This window comes from Sapajus apella, unplaced genomic scaffold, assembly GCF_009761245.1.
Source record: "Sapajus apella isolate SASKATOON/1434 unplaced genomic scaffold, GSC_monkey_1.0 scaffold110, whole genome shotgun sequence".
NCBI lineage: Eukaryota > Metazoa > Chordata > Mammalia > Primates > Cebidae > Sapajus > Sapajus apella.
Genome location: NW_022437050.1, coordinates 5,594,523 through 5,612,996, shown reverse-complemented (window position 1 = coordinate 5,612,996; position 18,474 = coordinate 5,594,523). Strand labels below are relative to the sequence as shown.

The window sequence follows — 18,474 nt, the reverse complement described above, 5'->3', positions numbered from 1 at the left end:
GCCCTGGGAGGGTACATGAATAGAGGGTAGGACCCAGGGATCTGGGTGGGGAGGCCCTGCACTCTGGCCTGGCCAGCGGTCAACAGGGGGCCTTCTCCAGGGTCTGATCAGATCCATCTCTGGAATCCAGTTTGTCAGCATACTGGGATTGATTTAGAAAGATTTATCAGTGAGGACCGCTGGCAAAGTGATAGATAAGGACAATTTACAAGGGGCTTCTTTCTCTGGTCAGAGGTGACAAGGGAGGCCCTGGGAGAGTTCTGGAATCTGGAAGGGCCTCTGGGGGGTGGGGGGGCTGTCTCTCGTGGTTCTTCAGCTCCTAACCCCAGCGCTTTCCTTCTTTCCTCACTTGCTCATTAACTCAGCAAATAATTTCCAAGTGCTTCCTGCGTGCCAGGCACTGCTCGCATCCCAGGAATGCGGCAGTGAACCCAACCAACAGAAATCTCTGCCCTCATTGGAGCTCACGTTCTTCTGGGGAGTCAGGGGCAGTGAACACACAAATCTGAGACGGAAATTTTTTTTTTTTTTTTTTGAGCTAGGGTCTCACTCTGTCACCCAGGCTGAAGTGCAGTGGTATGATCTCGGCTCACTGCAACCTCTGCCTCCCAGGCCTGGTCCATCCTCCCACCTCAGCCTCCCAAGTAGCTAGGACTATAGGCATGTGCCACTATGCCCTGCCAACTTTTTGTATTTTTAGTAGAGATAGGGTCTTGCTATGTTGCCCAGGCTGGTCTTGAACTCCTGGGCTCAAGTGATCCTCCTGTCTTGGCCTCCCAAAGTGCTGGGATTACAGGCATGCCCCACTGTGCCCAGTTGATTTTGTTACTTTTAAATTTTATTTATTTTTAAGACACAGAGTTTTACTCTGTTGCCCAGACTGGAGTGCAGTGGTGCAATTATTTCTTATTGCAGCCTCAAACTCCTGTAGGAGCTTTGAGCTCTTCCTGCCTTGGCCTTTTGAGTAGCTAGGACTGTAGGCATGTACCATCATGCCTGGCCAATTTAAAAATTTTCTATAGAGACAGGGTCTCGCTATGTTGTTTAGCTGGTCTTGAACTCCTGGGCCCAAGAGATCCTCCTGCCTCAGCCTCCTGAGTAGCTGGGACACAGTGTCGCAATCTCAGCTCATTGCAGCCTCTGCCTCCTGGGTTCAAGCAATTCCTCCGCCTCAGCTTCCTGAGTAGCTGGGATTACAGGTGTAAGCTGCCACACCTAGCTAATTTTTGTATTTTTAGTAGCGATGGGGTTTCACCATGTTGGCCAGGCTGGCCTCGAACTTCTTGCCTCAAGTGATCCACCTTCCAAAGTGCTGGGATTACAGGTGTGAGCCACCATGTCTGACCTAATTTTAAAATTTTCTGTAGAGACAGGGTCTTGCTATGTTGTTCAGCTGGTTTCGAACTCCTGGGCTCAAGAGATCCCTTCCTGCCTCAGCTTCCTGAGTAGCTGGGATTACAGTCCAGTGCCACTGTGCTTGGCTAAGCAAATGATTTTTAAATTTTTACTTTTTGAGATGGAGTCTTGCTCTGTTGCCCAGGCTGGAGTGCAGTGGCTCATTGCAACCTCTGTTTTGGCTTGATTTTGGCTCACTGTAACCTCTCTCTCCTGGGTTCCAGTGATTCTCCTGCATCAGCCTCTCTGAATAGCTGAGATTACACCCACCACCATGCCCAACTAATTTTTGTATTTTTAGTAGAGACGGGATTTTGACATGTTGGTCAGGCTGGTCTCGAACTCCTGACCTCAGGTGATCTGCCCGCCTCGGCCTCCCCAAATTCTGGATTACAGGCATGAGCCACCACGCCCAGCCAGCAAATGATTTTAAAAAGTAACCTAGGTGGGCAGATCACCTGAGGTCTGGAGTTCGAGACCAGCCTGGCCAGTAGTGGTGAATCCCTGTCTCTACTAAAAATACAAAAAAAATTCTTTGGGCATGGTGGTGGGAGCTTGTAGTCCCAGCTACTTGGGGAGGCTGAGGCAGGAGAATTGCTTGAACCCGGGAGGCAGAGGTTACAGTGAGCCAAGATCACACCACTGCACTCCAGCCTGGGTGACAAAGGGAGATTCCGTCTTAAAAAACAAAACAAAACAAAACAAAAAACCAGACCAGAAAACAAAATGTTAAAGATCTGGTCTGCTCCAAGAGGTGAGGGTCTGTATCAGCACAGCCCACCCCCACCTGACTGATCTAGAGGGTGACCTTTCTCCTGCATGCAAAGGGCAGAAAAGTGTGGTGAAGGTGGACAGAACACAGAAACCAGAGCGCCTGGTGTGTCTGAGCTGGCATAATGGCTGGAGCTGGTGGGAGGGGATGTGGGGGAGGTGGGATCCTTCAGGTCCCTGAAGGCCAGTCATCAGGGATTGGAATTTTAAACTGAGGAATGAGGAGGCTGTGGAGGGTTTTAAGTGGAAGGAGTAATTGAAATTGAGGGACGTTAGACAGAACTGGTCTGGACTCTTAAAAAAAATGTCAATGGTATGCAAGGCAGAGGAAGGCTGAGAACTGTTGCTGATTAAAAGAGACTGAAAAAATGCTACTGCTAAAGGCAATATATGGCTCTCAATTGGACCTTGGGATTGGGGAAGAAATTGCTCCAAAGAACATCATCCGGGCAATTGGCAAAACTGGGATATGAACTGTAGATGAGCTGATAGTATCAGAACATTGTTAGGTTTATGAAGTGGATAACTGTGGTTCTGTAAGAAAATGTCCTTGTTCTTAGGAAACAAGAATACTAAATGTTTAGGGACAAAAGGACATACAGTCCACAACTTGTCCCCGGAATGGAAAATATACTATGATTTATATATAGAGAGATTGATTTTGGGGAAAAAAGTCTGTAATTTACAGATAGGTAGATACAGGTACATGGGAGACGATGATACACATCAAGTATTACATCAGAAAAGACAGTGAGGCTGGGCGAGGGGCTCACGCCTGTAATCTTAGCATTTTGGGAGGCCAAGGTGGGCGGATCACCTGAGGTCAGGAGTTCGAGACCAGCCTGGCCAACATGGCGAAACCCCGTCTCTACTAAAAATACAAAAATTAGCTGAGTGTGGCAGCGGGTGCCTGTCATCCCAGCTACTTGGGAGTCAGAGGCAGGAGAATTGCTTGAACCCAGGAGGTGGAGGTTGCAGTGAGCTGAGATCATGCCATTGCACTCCAGCCTGGGAGACAGAATGAAACTCCCATCTCAAAAAAAAAAAAAAAAAAAAAAAAAAGCCAGTGAGAGCACCTCACAGTTGTTTGATCTGGTGAAGGTCATAGGGCAATTCACTGTACTATTTCAAACTTTTCTCGAATTGGAAATGATTTCAAAGTAAGCATTTAAACAAAACTAGAGGTTGGGCATGGTGGCTCATGCCTGTAATTCCCACACTTTGGGAGGCCTAGGTGGGTGGACTGCTTGAGGCCAGGATATTAGGGAGAGCAGCCTGGGCAACATAGCGAGACCTTGTCTTTACAAAATACCTAAAAAATTAGGCATGGTGGCAAATGCCTGTAAGTCCCAGCTACTTGGGCGTCTGAGGCAGGAGAATTGCTTGAGCCCCAGATATCGAGGCTGCAGTGAGTTGTGATTGCACCACTGCACTCCAGCCTGGGCAACAGAGTGAGACCCTGTCTCAAAACAACAACAAAAAAATGAGGCTGGATTGGTAGAGACAGTTTGGTAGAGGAGGAGGGAAGCAGGAGATAATTGGGTGAGGGCGACCAGCGAGGGAGGCTGGAGGTGGCCAGGGTTCTGTGCCTTGTGGAGGTTGGGCAGCTAAGATGAACAGATGGGGAGGGAAGGAGGGAGGAGAACTTATGGGATTTTTTAGTCGAGCTGCTTGCAGAGAGGTAGGAGAGGCTGGGGACTGGGCATTCTTGTTTTGGATATGACCGGTGGGGCTGCTCTTGGCTCCCCAGCGTGAACCAGTCTGTGGACTGACCCAACTCCCACCCTGTCCTATACCTAGCCTTGCTTTCCAGCCAGACCCTCGACCAGCCCAGCTTTTCGGAGACTTGGCTGGAGCTGTTCTCAGGACAGGTCTTGAGCCAGGCCAGGGCCTGCTGGGAGCCCTGGTCAGTGGCTAGTCAGGGCCAGGGTCCTTAAACACATCTGCTGCCTATCTGCAGAGACCCTGCAGGTGACTTGGGAGGAAGTCAGGGCCACTAGGTGGGAGCCACTAAAGCTCCTTGTTACCTCTCCCAGGCCACCGATGCACTCACCATTGCATGTGAGGTTTCTTCAGGAGATTAGGAAAGTATGGGACCCTCAGCCTGGGGGGAACCCTGGCTTCCCACATCCTCACCAACCATTTGACATGTTTCTGAGCCCTTTGAGGGTCAGTGGAGGCCCCTTGTAAGCCCCAGATAGAAAATGGCTCCATCTAGAGGCAGGACAGCCTCCAAGCGGAGGTGTGGATGTTGCTCCTCCAGTTAGTTACAGGGCATATGAGGACTTTCTAAACCTCAACTTTCTCATCTATAAAATGGGTTCATTAGAGCAAATGAATTCATTTGGTGGTTGTGAGGTTTGTTTTTGTTATTTTGTTAACTTTTTTTTTTTTTTTGAGACAGTGTCTTGCTCTGTCATCTAGGCTGGAGTGCAGTGGCTGCTATCTTGGCTCTCTGCGTCCTCCACCTCCCGGGGTTAGAGTGATTCTCCTGCCTCAGCCTCCCGAGTATCTGGGGTTACAGGCACCTGCCACCAAACCTGGCTAAATTTTGTATTTTTAATAAAGGTGGAGTTTCACCATGTTGACCAGGGTGATCTTGAACTGCTGACTCAGGTGATCCACCTACCTCGACCCCCCAAAGTGCTGGGATTACAGGCATGAGCCACCATGCCTGGCCGCAAATTCATTTATTTTCTGGAGTTGTCTTTTTTTAAAAAAATTTGGAATTTCTTAGAATATCTGGTTTCTAGTTTCTCTCTCTTTCTCTCTCTCTTTTTTTTTTTTTTTTTTTTTTTAAGAGACAAGAGTCTTTTTCTGTTGCCCAGGCTGTAGTACAATGGCATTCGTATGGCTCACTGCAGCCTCAACCTCCTGGCCTCAAATCAGCCTCCCACTTCAGTGGCTCCTGACTAGCTAGGACTATAGGCGCATGCCACCACACCTGGCTAACTTTTACATTTTTTGTAGAGATGGGGGTCTCTCACTATGTTGCCCAAGCTGGTCTTGAACTCCTGGGCTCAAGTAATCCTCTTGCCTGGGCTTCCCTAAGTGCTGGGATTATAGGTGTGAGTTACCATGCCCAGCCAGCCTTCTGGTCTCTTGATACATTTTTTTCATTTGTCATATCTATTGGATGAGCTGCTTTGTTTTCTTGGAGATTTCCTTCCTGGAATTTTACGTCTTCCTTCTGAAGTCTGGTTAGCCCAGTTCTTGCGTGTGCTGTAGAGCCATTGCTCTTCAAACTGCCTTTGCCTCTCTCCTGTGTGTCTTGATTCCCTTGCCTTCCAGTTTCCTGTTTTACTCCCTCCTTTCTGTAGAGCGCATCCTGCGGTAGCTTTCTTCGAAAGGGCATGTTTCTGAGGCCCAGTATACCTGAAAAATGCTTTTGTTCTGCCTTCACACTCGAGTGCTATTTGGGAAATACTTTCCTTCTAGGTTTTTTGTTTGTTTTTTTTGAGACAGAGTCTTGCTCTGTTGCCCAGGCTGAAGTGCAATGGCACAATCTTGGCTCACTGCAACCTCTGCCTCCCTGGTTCAAGTGATTCTCCTGCCTTAGCCTCCTGAGTAGCTGGGACTACAGGTATAAGCCACGATGCCCAGCCTTCCCTCTAGGGTTTTTGAAAGAATTGCCACATCACCTTCCACATTCCACTGTTACTTTTGAATGGCATTTCAAAATGATGCCATTTTGATTCCTGATCTTTGTATGTGAGCCTTTTTTTTTTCCCTTCCTTTTTTTTTTTTTTTTTTTTTTTGTTGTTGTTGTTGTTGTTGTTGTTGTTGTTGAGATGGAGTCTCACTCTGTAGCCCAAACTGGAGTGCGGTGGCGTGGTCTCTGCTCACTGCAATCTCTGCCTCCTGGGTTCAAGCAATTCTCCTTCCTCAGTCTCCCAAGTAGCAAGTAGCTGGGATTACAGGTGTGCGCCACCACGCCCAGCTAACTTTATACTTTGTTTTGGTCAGGCTGGTCTTGAGCTCCTGACCTCAGGTGATCTGTCTACCTCAGCCTCCCAAAGTGCTGGGATTACAGGTGTGAGCCACCACACCCAGCTTGCTTTCTTTCTTTTTTTTTTTTTGTTTGAGAGAGTCTCACTCTGTCATCCAGATTGGATTGCAAATGCAAGATCTCAGCTCACTGCAACCTCTGCCTCCCAGGTTCAAGTGATTCTTCTGCCTCAGCCTCCTGAGTAGCTGGGATTACAGGTGCCCACCATCACGCCCGGCCAATTTTTGTAATCTTTGTATTTTTAGTAGAAATGGAGTTTCACCCTGTTGGCCAGGCTGATGTTGAACTCCAGACCTTAGGTGATCCGCCCGTCTCAGCCTCCCAAAGTGCTGGATGACAAGTGTGAGCCACTGTGCCTGGCTTCCCCTTCCTTTTCTAAGTGGTTAACATTTTTCAGAACTACGTAATAGTTCAGAACACGGACCCTGAAGTTCATAAATAGGCTTGACCACTGACTAGTTACCTGGCCTGGGGCATGTTGCCTGACCATCACCACAGTGCCCTTTTGTAAAATGGATAATAGTACCTACCTTTGCAGTTGGATGGGGACTAAGCCGGTTTATGTACATAATTACCTGGAGCGTTGCCTGCCATAAAGTAAGCCTCAAGGTTATTGTTGTGTTTTTTTGGCAGTGGAGCCTCACTCTGTTGCCCAGGCTGGAGTGCAGTAGTGGGATCTCGGCTCACTGTAACCTCTGCCGCCCAGGTTCAAATGATTCTCCTGCCTCAGCCTTCCAAGTAGCTGGGACTACAGGCTTGTGCCACCACGCCTAACTAATGTTTGTATTTTTTTCTGTTTTTTTTTTTTTTTTTTTAAAGACGGGGTTTCACCATGTTGGTCAGGCTGGTCTTCAACTCCCAACCTCAGGTGATTCGCCCGCCTTGGCCTCCAAAGTGCTTGGATTACAGGCGTGAGCCACCACGCCGGGCCTAATGTTTGTATTTTTAGTAGAGATGGGGTTTCATCATGTTGGCCAGGCTGGTCTCCAACTTCTGGCCTCAGGTGATCCCCCTGCCTCGGCCTCCCAGAGTGCTGGGATTACAGGCGTGAGCCACTGCGCCTGGCCGCAGTTATCGTTATTCTTCATCACTGTTCTAACATTTCATGTGGATGTGTTTTCTTATGGGGTCTTTTTGCATTTACTGTGCTGGGTGCTGCACAGACCGTAGCAGTCTGGAAACCCAAGTCCTTCAGTCTGAAATGTTTTGTAGTAGTTTTAATGTTTAATTTCCTTCCCAGTATTTTTACTGTTCCCTCTAGTGTTTCTATTTGTTAGATACCCTGGGTTTCCTGGGCTGATCAGTGAATTTTCGTTTTCTTTTTTTTTTTTTTTTTTTTTTTTTTGAGACAGAGTCTTGCTCTGTTGCCCAGGGTGGAGGTCAGTGGCATGATGTTGATTCATTGCAACCTCTGCCTTTTGGCTCAAGCAATTCTCCTGCCTCAGCCTCCCGAGTAGCTGGGACTACAGGCATGCGCCACCATGCCGAACTAATTTTTGTATTTTTTAGTAGAGAAGGGATTTCACCTTGTTGGCCAGGATGGACGATCTCTTGACCTCGTGATCCGCCCACCTTGGCCTCCCAAAGTGCTGGGATTACAGGCGTGAGCCACTGTGCTTGGCCCACCTGGCTAGTTTTTGTAGAATTTAATTTTTAAATTTGAGGTATTATATTTTTATGTCCCAAGAGCTCTTATAACCTGAGTGCTTTTTTTTTTAAATAGCATCCCATTCTTGTTTCATGGATATATGAATTCTCATTACTAGGATATTAATTGTATTCCCTGGCGTTTTCTTTTTTCATGCATTGTCTTTGTTGCCTCCCAGTCTTTTTTTCTCTTTCACCTTGTAGACTTCCCTCGGGCATCTGTGTATGGTTATTCTCAGGTGCCTCTTCTTTGAGAGATGGGATTCAGGTGTAAGGGTGGGGCTTGTTGGCCATTGAGGAACTTCTCAAATGTCCTATGTAAAAAGATCTTTCCTTGTTGACCTTGTAAATGTCACAGGCAAGAATTCACTGGTTTCTTGCCTGTTGACGTTGAAGCCAGGCTGTTCCTGTCCCAAGAGCTGAGTGTGCATGCTAAGGTTGACGATACCTGTTTTTCTTTTGGTCCGCACCCTAACCCTGAGAACGTATACCCTCAATGGTTCCATCCTTTCCTATAAACAGAGGGATCAGTGCTTCTGTGGTGAAACTAGCTCTCTTGTCCTCAGCTCCTTTGTGAACCCTGGCTTTGAAGGTACCCAGGGTCTCTGGGTTTAGTCTTTGGAATTGCTGGCTTCTTGGTCGTCTCCTTCAAGCTTAAGTGTGCCTTTTCCCCGCTCTCTACCGTGCAGAGCCACACACTTCCTGTCTCTGTGCTTTCTTACTTCCAAATGGTTTTTTTTTTTTTTTTTTTTTTGGGACGGAGTCTCACTCTGCTACTCAGGCTGGAGTGCGGTGGCATGATCTTGGCTCGCTGCAGTCTCTGCCTCAACCTCCTGATTAGCCTGACTACAGGTACATGCCACCACACCCAGGTAATTTTTGTATTTTTAGTAGAGATGGGGGTTTCATCATGTTGACCAGGCTGGCCTCGAACTCCTGATCTCAGGTGGTCCTCCTGCCATGGCCTCCCAATGTGCTGGGATTACAGGCGTGAGCCATGCGCCTGGCCATGGGCATGTTTCCTTGCCACTTCTCTCCTGTTTTGCTTTGGTTCCTTTTTAGACCGTATGACTGTCATTTTTGTGAGGTTCTGGTGTTTGGGAAAGGATTTGTAAAGATCAAACGCTGCGCTGCCTCTCGTGCGCTCATACTCCTCTTGCTGGTTTGCCTGGGAGACCTCGTTCCTCTGTCTCTGCTTCAAGGAATCTGAAGTCTTCTAACTTTTGCCGGATCCCTCTACCCCTACCTCTTTTTCCACCTGAGGAGGTGGAGTCTCCGTAGGAGGGGAACCAATCACTGGGGAAATTCTCTGTGATTGCTTGAGAATTGACCAAGTCTGGAGCCCTCGGGGCAAGGCTGAGGTGGATGTATTTGCATGTCTTTGGCTGGCCTGAGGCCTTGACCTCTCTGTGGCAGCCTTTGGGATTCCCTTTATTTAAATTAGAACACTTATTTTGTGGGCCGGATTGGAGCAAGACAAAGTCCCTGCCCATTTTCGAGGATGGAGGAAAGACTGGAATTCAGCTGGAATTGCTGGCTGGTGCTGCGGTCTCAGGTGGGGAGTAACTGGGAGCCCAGCTGACAGATGTTTTTGGGAATCTGTGCACCTGGTGGGGAGGTCAGGGCTGGCTTCCTGCTGGAGGGGAGGCAGGAGGTACACTTAGGCGGAGCATAGGAGGGGCAGGATGGGGCGAGGAGGCTGGGGTGGGCTTCCCTCCTCCCTGGGGCCAGCCCCCAGGCCCTCCTGGTGGGGCAGGGCGGAAGCTGGTTGATCTGGGCTGGTGGCTACTGCAGTCTTGGTCCTGGTTCTGATCTAGGATAGCTTGGAGGAGACTGCAGCCTCCAACACTCAGCTGCCTCTTTCCTGCGCCGATGGGAGCTCCAGGATGGCGACGGTGGCTACGGGTCCCATGGCCCAGCCGCAGTATCAGTGATGTGCAGGGTGAGCCCTCTGTCCCACCACCCCAGCCTCGAGCTCTGTCACCTGGAATTGGGGAGGGGGGTGCCGCCAAGCAGACGTCCCTGCGAGGCCCGGGCACAAAATCTTGCCATTTTAGGCTCAGGGAGTGTGAGATGCCCGCTCCAGGTCCCACAGCAGGAGGTGAGGGGTTAGAGGCCGAGCTCCCTGCCAGCACTCGAGGGGGCGCTGGCAGGGAGGTGGGGGTGTTGATAGGAATTTCTTTCTCTTTTCGTTTCTTGGCTCAGTTTTCTTTTCTTTTTTTTTTTTTTTTTTTTTTTTTTTTGGGGCGGAGTTTTGCTCTGTCATCCAGGCTGGAGTGCAGTGTCGTAGTCATAACTCAATGCCTCTAATTCCTGGGCTCAAACAGTCCTCCCGCCTCAGCCTCCCCAGTAGCTGGGACCACAGGTGTGCACCACTATGCCTGGCTAATTAAAAAAATTTTTTTTGTAGAGATAGGTCATGCTATGTTGCCCAGGCTAGTCTTGAACCCGTGGCCTCATAATCCTCCTGCGTTCGTCTCCCAGAGTCCTGGGATTCACAGGTGTGAGCCACCACACCAGTCTGGGATGCAGTTGTTGTGAGGTCAAGATGTTTTAAAACGTGAAGATAAAATGTGTTTGTTCTGTGTTTGGTGACAAAGGGGTGTTTGGGATTGAAAATATGCAGCTGGCGTCTAATGAATGCTTCTGCTGTGTGTGGGTGGCATGGCTGAGTGCAGAAGCGTAGGTTTGGGAGTCAGCCTCAGTGTCCTTATCTGTAAATGGGACACCAATCTCCCTCCCAGTTGACCGGAGTGAGGGGCACTGGGCAGAGAAGCAGATCCCAGAGAAGGCCTGGACTCCCTCCAGCCAATCAGGACCTCGCCCCATCCTACACCAGAAATACTATTTTGTAATTTCTTTTAAGTTTTTGAGACAGGGTTTTGCTGTCACGCAGGCTAGAGTGTGGCAGTGCAATCTGGGCTCACTGCAACCTCTGCCTCCCTGGTTCAAGCCATCCTTCCACCTCAGCCTCCTGAGTAGCTGGGATTACAGGCGAACACCACCATGTATGGCTAATTGCTTTTAATTTCTGTGGATATGTTGTTCCACCATGTTTCCCAGGCTGGCTCAAACTTCTGACCTCAAGTGATATGCCTGACTTGGCCTCCCAAAGTGCTGGGATGGATTACAAGCCTGAGCCACTGTACCCAGTCTAAAAACATTTTTTTTGACATGGTGTCTTGCTTGTTGCCCAGGCTGGTCTTAAACTACCGGCCTCAAATGATCCTCCCGCTTTGGCCTTCCAGAGTGTTGCGATTACAGACATAAGCCACTGTGCCCAGCCCGTACCATAAATACTACTTGAGCACCTCCTATGTGCAGCATGGGGCTAGGAATAGAAAATAACTTGTAGCCCACCTGGTAATGCTGGGGTGAGTAGTCTGGCCAACAGTGGCCCACGTCCTGTTTTTGCAAATAAAGTTTTATTGGTACAGAGCAATGGCCCAATCATTTACTGTCTGCGTGCTTTCCTTGCGACAGGCAGCAGACGCCCTTTCAGAGGAAAGCTTGCACTCTCCAGTGGGTGGAGGCAATAAGGAACTAACACCTGTGATAGCCAGTGATAAGCAGTGGAGAAAAGCATTTCAGGAAAGGGCATGGCGGGCAGGTGAGTTGGATTGGTAAACAGGGCAGTTAGGGAAGGCCTGATTCATCTGGGTCGCCTGAGCTGTAACAGCAGGGAGTGAGGGAGTTAGGGTATAGGCAGGCGGGAGTGTGCAGGGTCTTCCCTGTATCTGGAAGGAGGACCTGATTCTAGCGAGGCACAGAGGTGGGCTGGAGCTACTCCGGACCAGCCCGTTGGCAGTGACAAAGCATTCTGGTCCTTTGCTGTTTAAGGAACTTTCGCCCCCACCGTGATCACATGCAGCCTCCCGCCCTGACTTGAGCCAGGGACTTCAGGTGCTGACCTTATAGTCAGCTTCTTGAAGGGTCGTCGCCAGCACAACTCTACCATTGCAGGGGAAAGATTGCATTGGTGGGGCGGGCATGGTGGCCCACGCCTGTAATCCCAGCATTTTGGGAGGCCCAGGTGGGTGGATCACTCCCAAAGTGCTGGGATTATAGGCATGAGCCACCACACCTGGCCTTAGTTTTAATTTTAATTCTCCCCCCGCCCCAGGTGGAGTCTCACTCTGTTGCCCAGGCTGGAGTGCAGTGGCGTGATCTCGGCTCACTGCAGCCTCCCTCTCCTGGGTTCAAGCTATTCTCCCTAGTAGCTGTGATTATAGGTGTATGCCACCATGCCTGGCTAAAGTTTGTATTTTTAGTAGAGACGGGGTTTCACCATGTTGTTCAGGCTGGTCTCAAACTCCTGACCTCATGATCTGCCTGCCCTGACCTCCCAAAGTGCTGGGATTACAGGCGTGAGCCACCACACATGGCAGTTTCAATTTTTAATTTTTTTGGAGACAGGGTCTTGTTCTGTCTCCCAGGCTGCATGCGATATCTGTTCACTGCAGCCTCAATCTCCTATGCTCAAGTGATCCTCCCACCTCAGCCTCCAGAGTAGCTGGGTTACAGGCGTAACCACCATGCTCGGTTAATTTTTTTGTATTCTTTTTGTGGAGATGGAGTCTCACCATGTTGCCCAGGCTGGTCTTGGACTCCTGGGCTCAAGTGATCTGCCCACCCTGGCCTCCAGAAGTGCTGAGATAATAGGTGTGAGCCACCACACCCAGCTGGAGCTTGCATTTTTTTTCCATGGAGATGAAATTCACATAGCATCCAGTTAACCATTTGAAACGTATCTACTTCAGTGGTATTTGGTACATTGATCCTGTGCAGTCACCAGCTATCTGTGGTTTCAAAATTGAATTTTTATTTTAAGCAAGGACAAATGGCATTTGGGTGGAAGCGAGTGGCCCCATGCAGACTGTGACCTTGTAATCCGTGCTTAGCTTCTCTTGAGTTCCAGGGTTTGGAACCATAAATAGTAACAAGAATCACAGACCAGGCGCTGTGGCCCAGGTCTGTCATCCCAGCCCTTTGGGAGGCTAAGGTGGGAGGATCGCTTGAGCCCAGGAGTTCTAGACCAGACTGGGCAACATAGTGAGATCCTGACTATGAAAAAGAAAAAAATCACCAGTAATGGGTGATACATGCCTATAATCCTAGCTATTCGGGAGACTGAGGCAGGAGAATCGCTTGATCCCTGGAGGCGGAGGTTGCAGTGAGCCGAGATTGTGCCACTGCACTTCACCCTGGGTGACAGAGCAACAAAAAAGAAATCACATTTATGGCCAGGTGGGGTGGCTAAGGTGGGAGGATTGTTTGAAGCCAGGAGTTTGAGACCAGCCTGGCCAATGTAGCAAGATCCCATCTCTAAAAAAATAAAAAGAAAACCATTAGTTGGTTGTGGTAGTGTGTGGCTGTGGCCCCTGCTACCCAGGAGACTGAGGTTGGAGGATTGATTGAGTTCAGCAGCTGGAGTCTGCAGTGAGCTGTGATTGAGCCACTGCACTGCAGCCTGGGTGAACAGAGGAAGACCCTGTCTCTTAAGAGTCTGGGTGTGGTGGCTTACTCACGCCTGTAATCTCAGCACTTTGGGAGGCCAAGGTGGGAGGATTGCTTGAGGACTAGAATTTGAGACCAACTTGGGCAACATAGCAAGACCCTATCTCTACAAAAAACAAACAAAAAAAATTTAGGTGGGTGTGATGGTGTGTGCCTGTGGTCCCAGTTACCCAGGAGGCTGAGGCTGGAGGATTGATTGAGCTCGGGAGTTGGAGGCTGCAGAGAGCTGTGATTGAGCCACTGCACTGCAGCTTGCATGAAGAGAGCGAGGCGCTGTCTCTAAAAAAAAAGAAAAGAAACAGCTGGGTGCAGTAGCTCACGCCTGTAATCCCAGCACTTTGGGAGGCTGAGGCGGGCGGATCACTGGAGGTCAGGAGTTCGAGATCAGTGTGGCCAAGCTGGTGAAACTCCGTCTTAAAAAAAAAAAAAAAGAAGGAAAAGAAACAGCATTTATGCAGTTGGGTAATCCCAAACAGACGCATGTCCTGGGTGGCAGGTGCTGGGTGGCAGGTCCCAGGCACTGTGTAGGGGAGAGTCCCCGCCCTCAGGGAGGGAACTGTCTTTCGGGGGAGACAGAGGCACGAAATACACAAGGAGGGTGGAGATCTGTTTCTTGAGGGGTTGTTGGTTGTCAGTGTCACTTGGGGCCTGCTTGGGGCCTGTGGCTGTTGGGGGCTTCTCTGGGGCCTGGGGAGGCTGGAGGAGGGAGTGAAGGGGGAGGGGTCTAGGAGGCCTTAGGAGCTGTGCCTGAGGGGCCATGCGGGAAAGGGGGGCGGGCATGTGGACGTGACCAGGGGGACGTTTGTACTAGAGAGTGAGGTGGAGAGTGAGGGCGCTGGCCTCCTGGTCCTACGTGAGTAGGGATCATGTGTCCATTTTACAGAGTTGCATACTGAGGCCCCGAGAAGGCACTGACTTGCTGGGGATGCTGGGGATTCCCGGCCGCTCCGCCCAGCTCGGGAGGAGGGGCTTTGGGTGCCGTTGAGCCCTTGTGGTGGGCAGGAGCCGTTGGCTGGCATCCGGGCCTGGGTGGTGCTGGGCGGGTTTCACAAGCCCAGGCAGGGGTTGGCCTGGGCCGCTAGGCTTCCGTGCAGCCTGGGGCAGGAAGAGCTGGCGGCTGATGTAAGCTCTTGCGCAAACCCCTGGCTGCCGGCTTCCGGAGCCTTCTACCCACCTGCCTGCCACAGCAAGGCGGAAGCCCGGGGCTTGGCGGGGCTTGGAGGCCCCGCGCTGCCCCGGTTTGGGCTGCATGGATGGACTGACCGGCCACCGAGGCCCTGGGGCCCGAGGGCTTGGCGCTGGAGTCCGGTGAGGGGGCTGGGCCAGGCTAGACTGGAGTGTGGGGGCCAGACACGGGGCGGTGGTGATGGGGCATGTGGCCAGAGGGCACCCCCTGCTGCTCTGTGCACTCCAGTCTCTACTCTGGGCCCAAGGTGGAGGCCCTGCCCTTCTTTGCCTCAGTTTCCCCACATGTACCCCAAAGAAGCTGGGTTGGACATTCTGGGATCCCATGCCTCTGGGAGGTGGTCAGTGAGCACTTGTATGCTGGCCCTTTGTGGGGGAGGAGGGGAGTACTGGGGACGCAGAGGTTGGGCTGAGGTCTCTGAGCCCCCACAGGCTGGACCAGAGCCACCTGGGAGCCTGCATCTCCTGCAAAGCCACCTAACTTCTCCGTGCCACCTGTAAACAGTGGCTTAAAGGGGGTGGTGGCTCTAGGATACACACAGAATCCCTTGGCTGGGGGTGCTTTGCCGCCACCTCCTGAGGGCGTTGCCGGGAGGATGTGAAGTCACCTGCACAGTGCCTGGTGCCTGCCGGCTTTTAGTGAATGGGTGCCATGGCTGGCTACTGTTATTTATATTTTGGGTCCAGGTCTTGTTCTGTCGCCCGGAGTGGAGTGCAGTGTTATAACTGCAGTCACAGCTCACTGCAGCCTCCAACTCCCAGCCTCAAGCCATCCTCCTGCCTCAGCCTCCAGAGACTGTAGGCAAGAGCCACCTTGCCTGGCCTGTTATTAGCTGTCATATTGTTACTGTGGTTAAACACATGCTTCCTTCTCTATCATTCCCAAAGGGAGGCATTTTTATCCCCATTTTGTTGATGTGCAAACTGAGACCTGGTGAGGCTGGTGAGGTCAGCCCCTTCCCCAGCTCCTGCATGTTTCTCTGACCTGTGACCCAGAGGCCTGCCAGGGTCTTCCCTTATAGGCAGTGGCGTTTGGGGCTTGCGGGACAGAGCCCCCGGGGGGCAGCTGGGAGGCGCCCTGTCCAATATGGACCTGGCCATGTGGGGCATGGTGGTGCTGGCTGCGGCTTGCACCCAGGCCCCAGCTGATGTCCATCATCTTTCTGAGCAGCAGTCAGTCCCTGCCCCTGTTGGCAGGGACCCAGGGTGCGTGAAACCTGCTGGCTGGAGGGGTTGCCTGGATGGGGTTCCCTTAGCGGCTCCCATGCCTGCTGTTCCATTCATTCATGGAGTCATTCCCTAAGTCACTGTGGCCTGGTGGTGCTAGCTGTGGGCTCGGGGACACCCTGTGGGGCTGCATTCTGAGTCACTGCTTCCTAGCTGTGTGACCTGGCACTTCCCAACCCCAAGCCTCAGCTGCGTTGTCTGTTAAATGGGCACATGGGGCTGGCTAGGGCTGCTGTGGAAAGTCCTTCTCTGGCCACAGAGTGGGTGTCCTCTCTGGGCCTGCAGAGCGCTGAACATGAGCCCCGACCTGTGAGTTCCCCACTGCCTTGCCCCGTGGCCTCTTGAAGTCCCAGTGCTGTGGGACTTCCAGAGGCCACGGGGCAAGGCGACCTCAGGATTCTGCAGATGGGGAGAATGGCGCTGTGCTGCATCTGGGCTGCCTGGGCGTCGGGGTGGCAGGCCCTCCTCCGAAGGTGCGCAGGGCTGAGGGTCTGCTGTGGAGGGCTTCTTGGAGAGCTTCCTGCCATCTTGTGTTTCCTCAAGCCCTCGGTCTGATTGAGTTGACCCAGGCCCCTCCTGTGGTCTGGGGTGGGGCTGGGGCAGGGAAACCCTCTTTGGTCTCCTGGCCAGCATCAGCTCCACACAGCTGGGGAGAGACGGGGGTCTCAGGGCCGGGGCGGCGGTGCTGGCCTGGTTAGCTAACTGACAGTCCTCCCAACTTCTCTCTGCAGGCGAGGCCTTCTTGGGCAGCTTTGTGGCCAGCGGGATGGGGCCCTCGGCCTCATCCCAGGGAAGCCCGGTGCCACTGCCCTCTGATCTCTCCTTCCGCTCCCCCACCCCCAGCAACCTGCCCATGGTGCAGCTGTGGGCCGCCCACGCCCACGAAGGTAAGGAGCGTGCCAGGGTTGGGGCTGAGGGCTGCTGGGGCGTTGTCCCCAACACTCGGGCAACTTCATGTGGCCCTTTGTGGTCATCCCTGAGTGAGCTGGGGCTAGTGGGCCCCAGGTCACCTGGCCTCTCGTTCCTCAAACACTTAGGGCTTCCTCTTGTCACTGTCACAGGGCCTTTGCATGAGCTGTTCTCTCTCCATTGAGCCTGACACTTTGCCCCAGGCCATCTCCCATTCCTCCTCTGGCTCAGCTCAGAGACCCCCTCTTCCTCCCCCCTTCTTTTCCATCACTCACTTGTGACAGCAGATTACCTGATGATTGGTGAGCTACCCGCTTTCCCACTGGAGTGCTCTGAGTGCAGGTTTGATCTACTCAGCACGGGATCCCTGGTGTACAGTAGGCTCATTAATAATGATAGGAGCAGGCCGGGCATGGTGGCTTACAGTTGTAATCCCAACACTTTGGGAGGTTGAGGTGGGACGATCACTTGAGGCCAGGTGTTGGAGACCAGCCTGGGCAACGTAGTGAGACCCTATCTGTAAAAAAAAAAAAAAAAAAAATTCCTGCAGTAGGGGAGCCTGGAGCTGGCTTCCCCCGGGCTGTGAGCGGATTCTGGATTTCTCTAGAGCCTCTCTTTCATTCTTTCTGCAAAGGAATGGGTCTGGGGACCTCAGCTCCTCCCCCTCTGGCTTTGACAGGTTCTGGATGTTGGGTGCTAGGTCCCTCCTCCCTCCTCCCAGATGTCCTGTGGGCACTCGCGCCCCCAGCTATAGGACCCCTCCCGTTCTTACAGCGCTTTGCCCATTGCACAGATGAGGCCAGTGAGGCTGCTCCTTCTGGGTGCTTTGGGGAAGGCATCTGAATAGAGGAACCAGGGTGTACAGCCTGCACAGAGGGCGCCTTCTAGGCTGGGGTTCCACCTGAGCCTCCCACTTTAACCAGGCAAGGTGGGTGCCAGAGGGTCTGGACAAGCAGAGCCTGCCTCCCGTGCCTGTCTGCCCCCAGCTTGGCTACCTCTGTTTCTCTGAGACTTCCTTTTCTCTTTGGCCAATAAATCCTAGTAATGACCAAGCACAGAGGGTGCTTACCTCATATGAGTACATGCGCCGCTCACTTCAGTCTCAGAACCAGCCCTGCCTGGAGAGGGACTGTTAGGCCCGTTTTCTTGAGACAGGGTCTTGCTCTGTCGCCCAGGCTGGAGTGCAGTGGTGCAATCTCAGCTCCCTGCAACGTCCGCCTCCCAGGCTCAAGACCTTCTCCCACCTCAGCCTCCTGAGTAGCTGGGACTACAGGTGTACATCATCATGCCTGGTTAACTACTGTATTTTTTTTTTTGGCGGAGTCAGAGTTTCACCATGTTTCCCAGGTTGGTATCTTCCTGCCTTGGCCTTGCAAAATGCTGGGATTACAGGCATGAGCCACTTCGCCTGGCCCAGTAAGCCTGTTAGGTCTGTTTTACAGATGGGAGAGCAGAGACCTGATGCCTGTGTAAAAGTGCTGGGTTTTTTGTTGTTGGTTTTTTTTGTTTTTTTTTTTTTTTTTTGAAAAGGCATCTCACTCTGTCACCCAGGCTGGAGTGCAGTGGCGCGATCTTGGCTCACTGCAACCTCCGCCTTCTGGGTTCAAGTGATTCTGCCTCAGCCTCCTGAGTAGCTGGGATTACAGGTGCCCATTACCATGCCTAGCTAACTTTTGTGTTTTTACTAGAGACGGGATTTCACTGTGTTGGCCAGGCTGGTCTCAAACTCCTGACCTTGTGATCCGCCCGCCTCAGCCTCCCAAAGTGCTGGGATTACAGGCGTGAGCCACTGTGCCTGGTGGGTTGTATTTTTT

General features: G+C 51.7%; 1 protein-coding gene across 10 annotated transcripts in view; it reads left to right on the top strand.

The window, feature by feature from the left end:
* The window catches only part of TNRC18 (trinucleotide repeat containing 18), a 112,697-nt gene that overhangs the window by 8,531 nt on the left and 85,692 nt on the right, over positions 1 to 18,474 (top strand). For 9 of the 10 annotated variants that reach the window (XM_032259629.1, XM_032259627.1, XM_032259625.1 and 6 more), the window contains one exon: positions 16,483 to 16,638. In XM_032259629.1, the coding sequence (XP_032115520.1) occupies positions 16,518 to 16,638 (121 nt within the window). In that variant the 5' untranslated portion in view covers positions 16,483 to 16,517. Of the gene's footprint in view, positions 1 to 13,767; positions 14,648 to 16,482; positions 16,639 to 18,474 lie in introns of those variants that run through there. The other variant, XM_032259628.1, reaches the window with a different exon arrangement.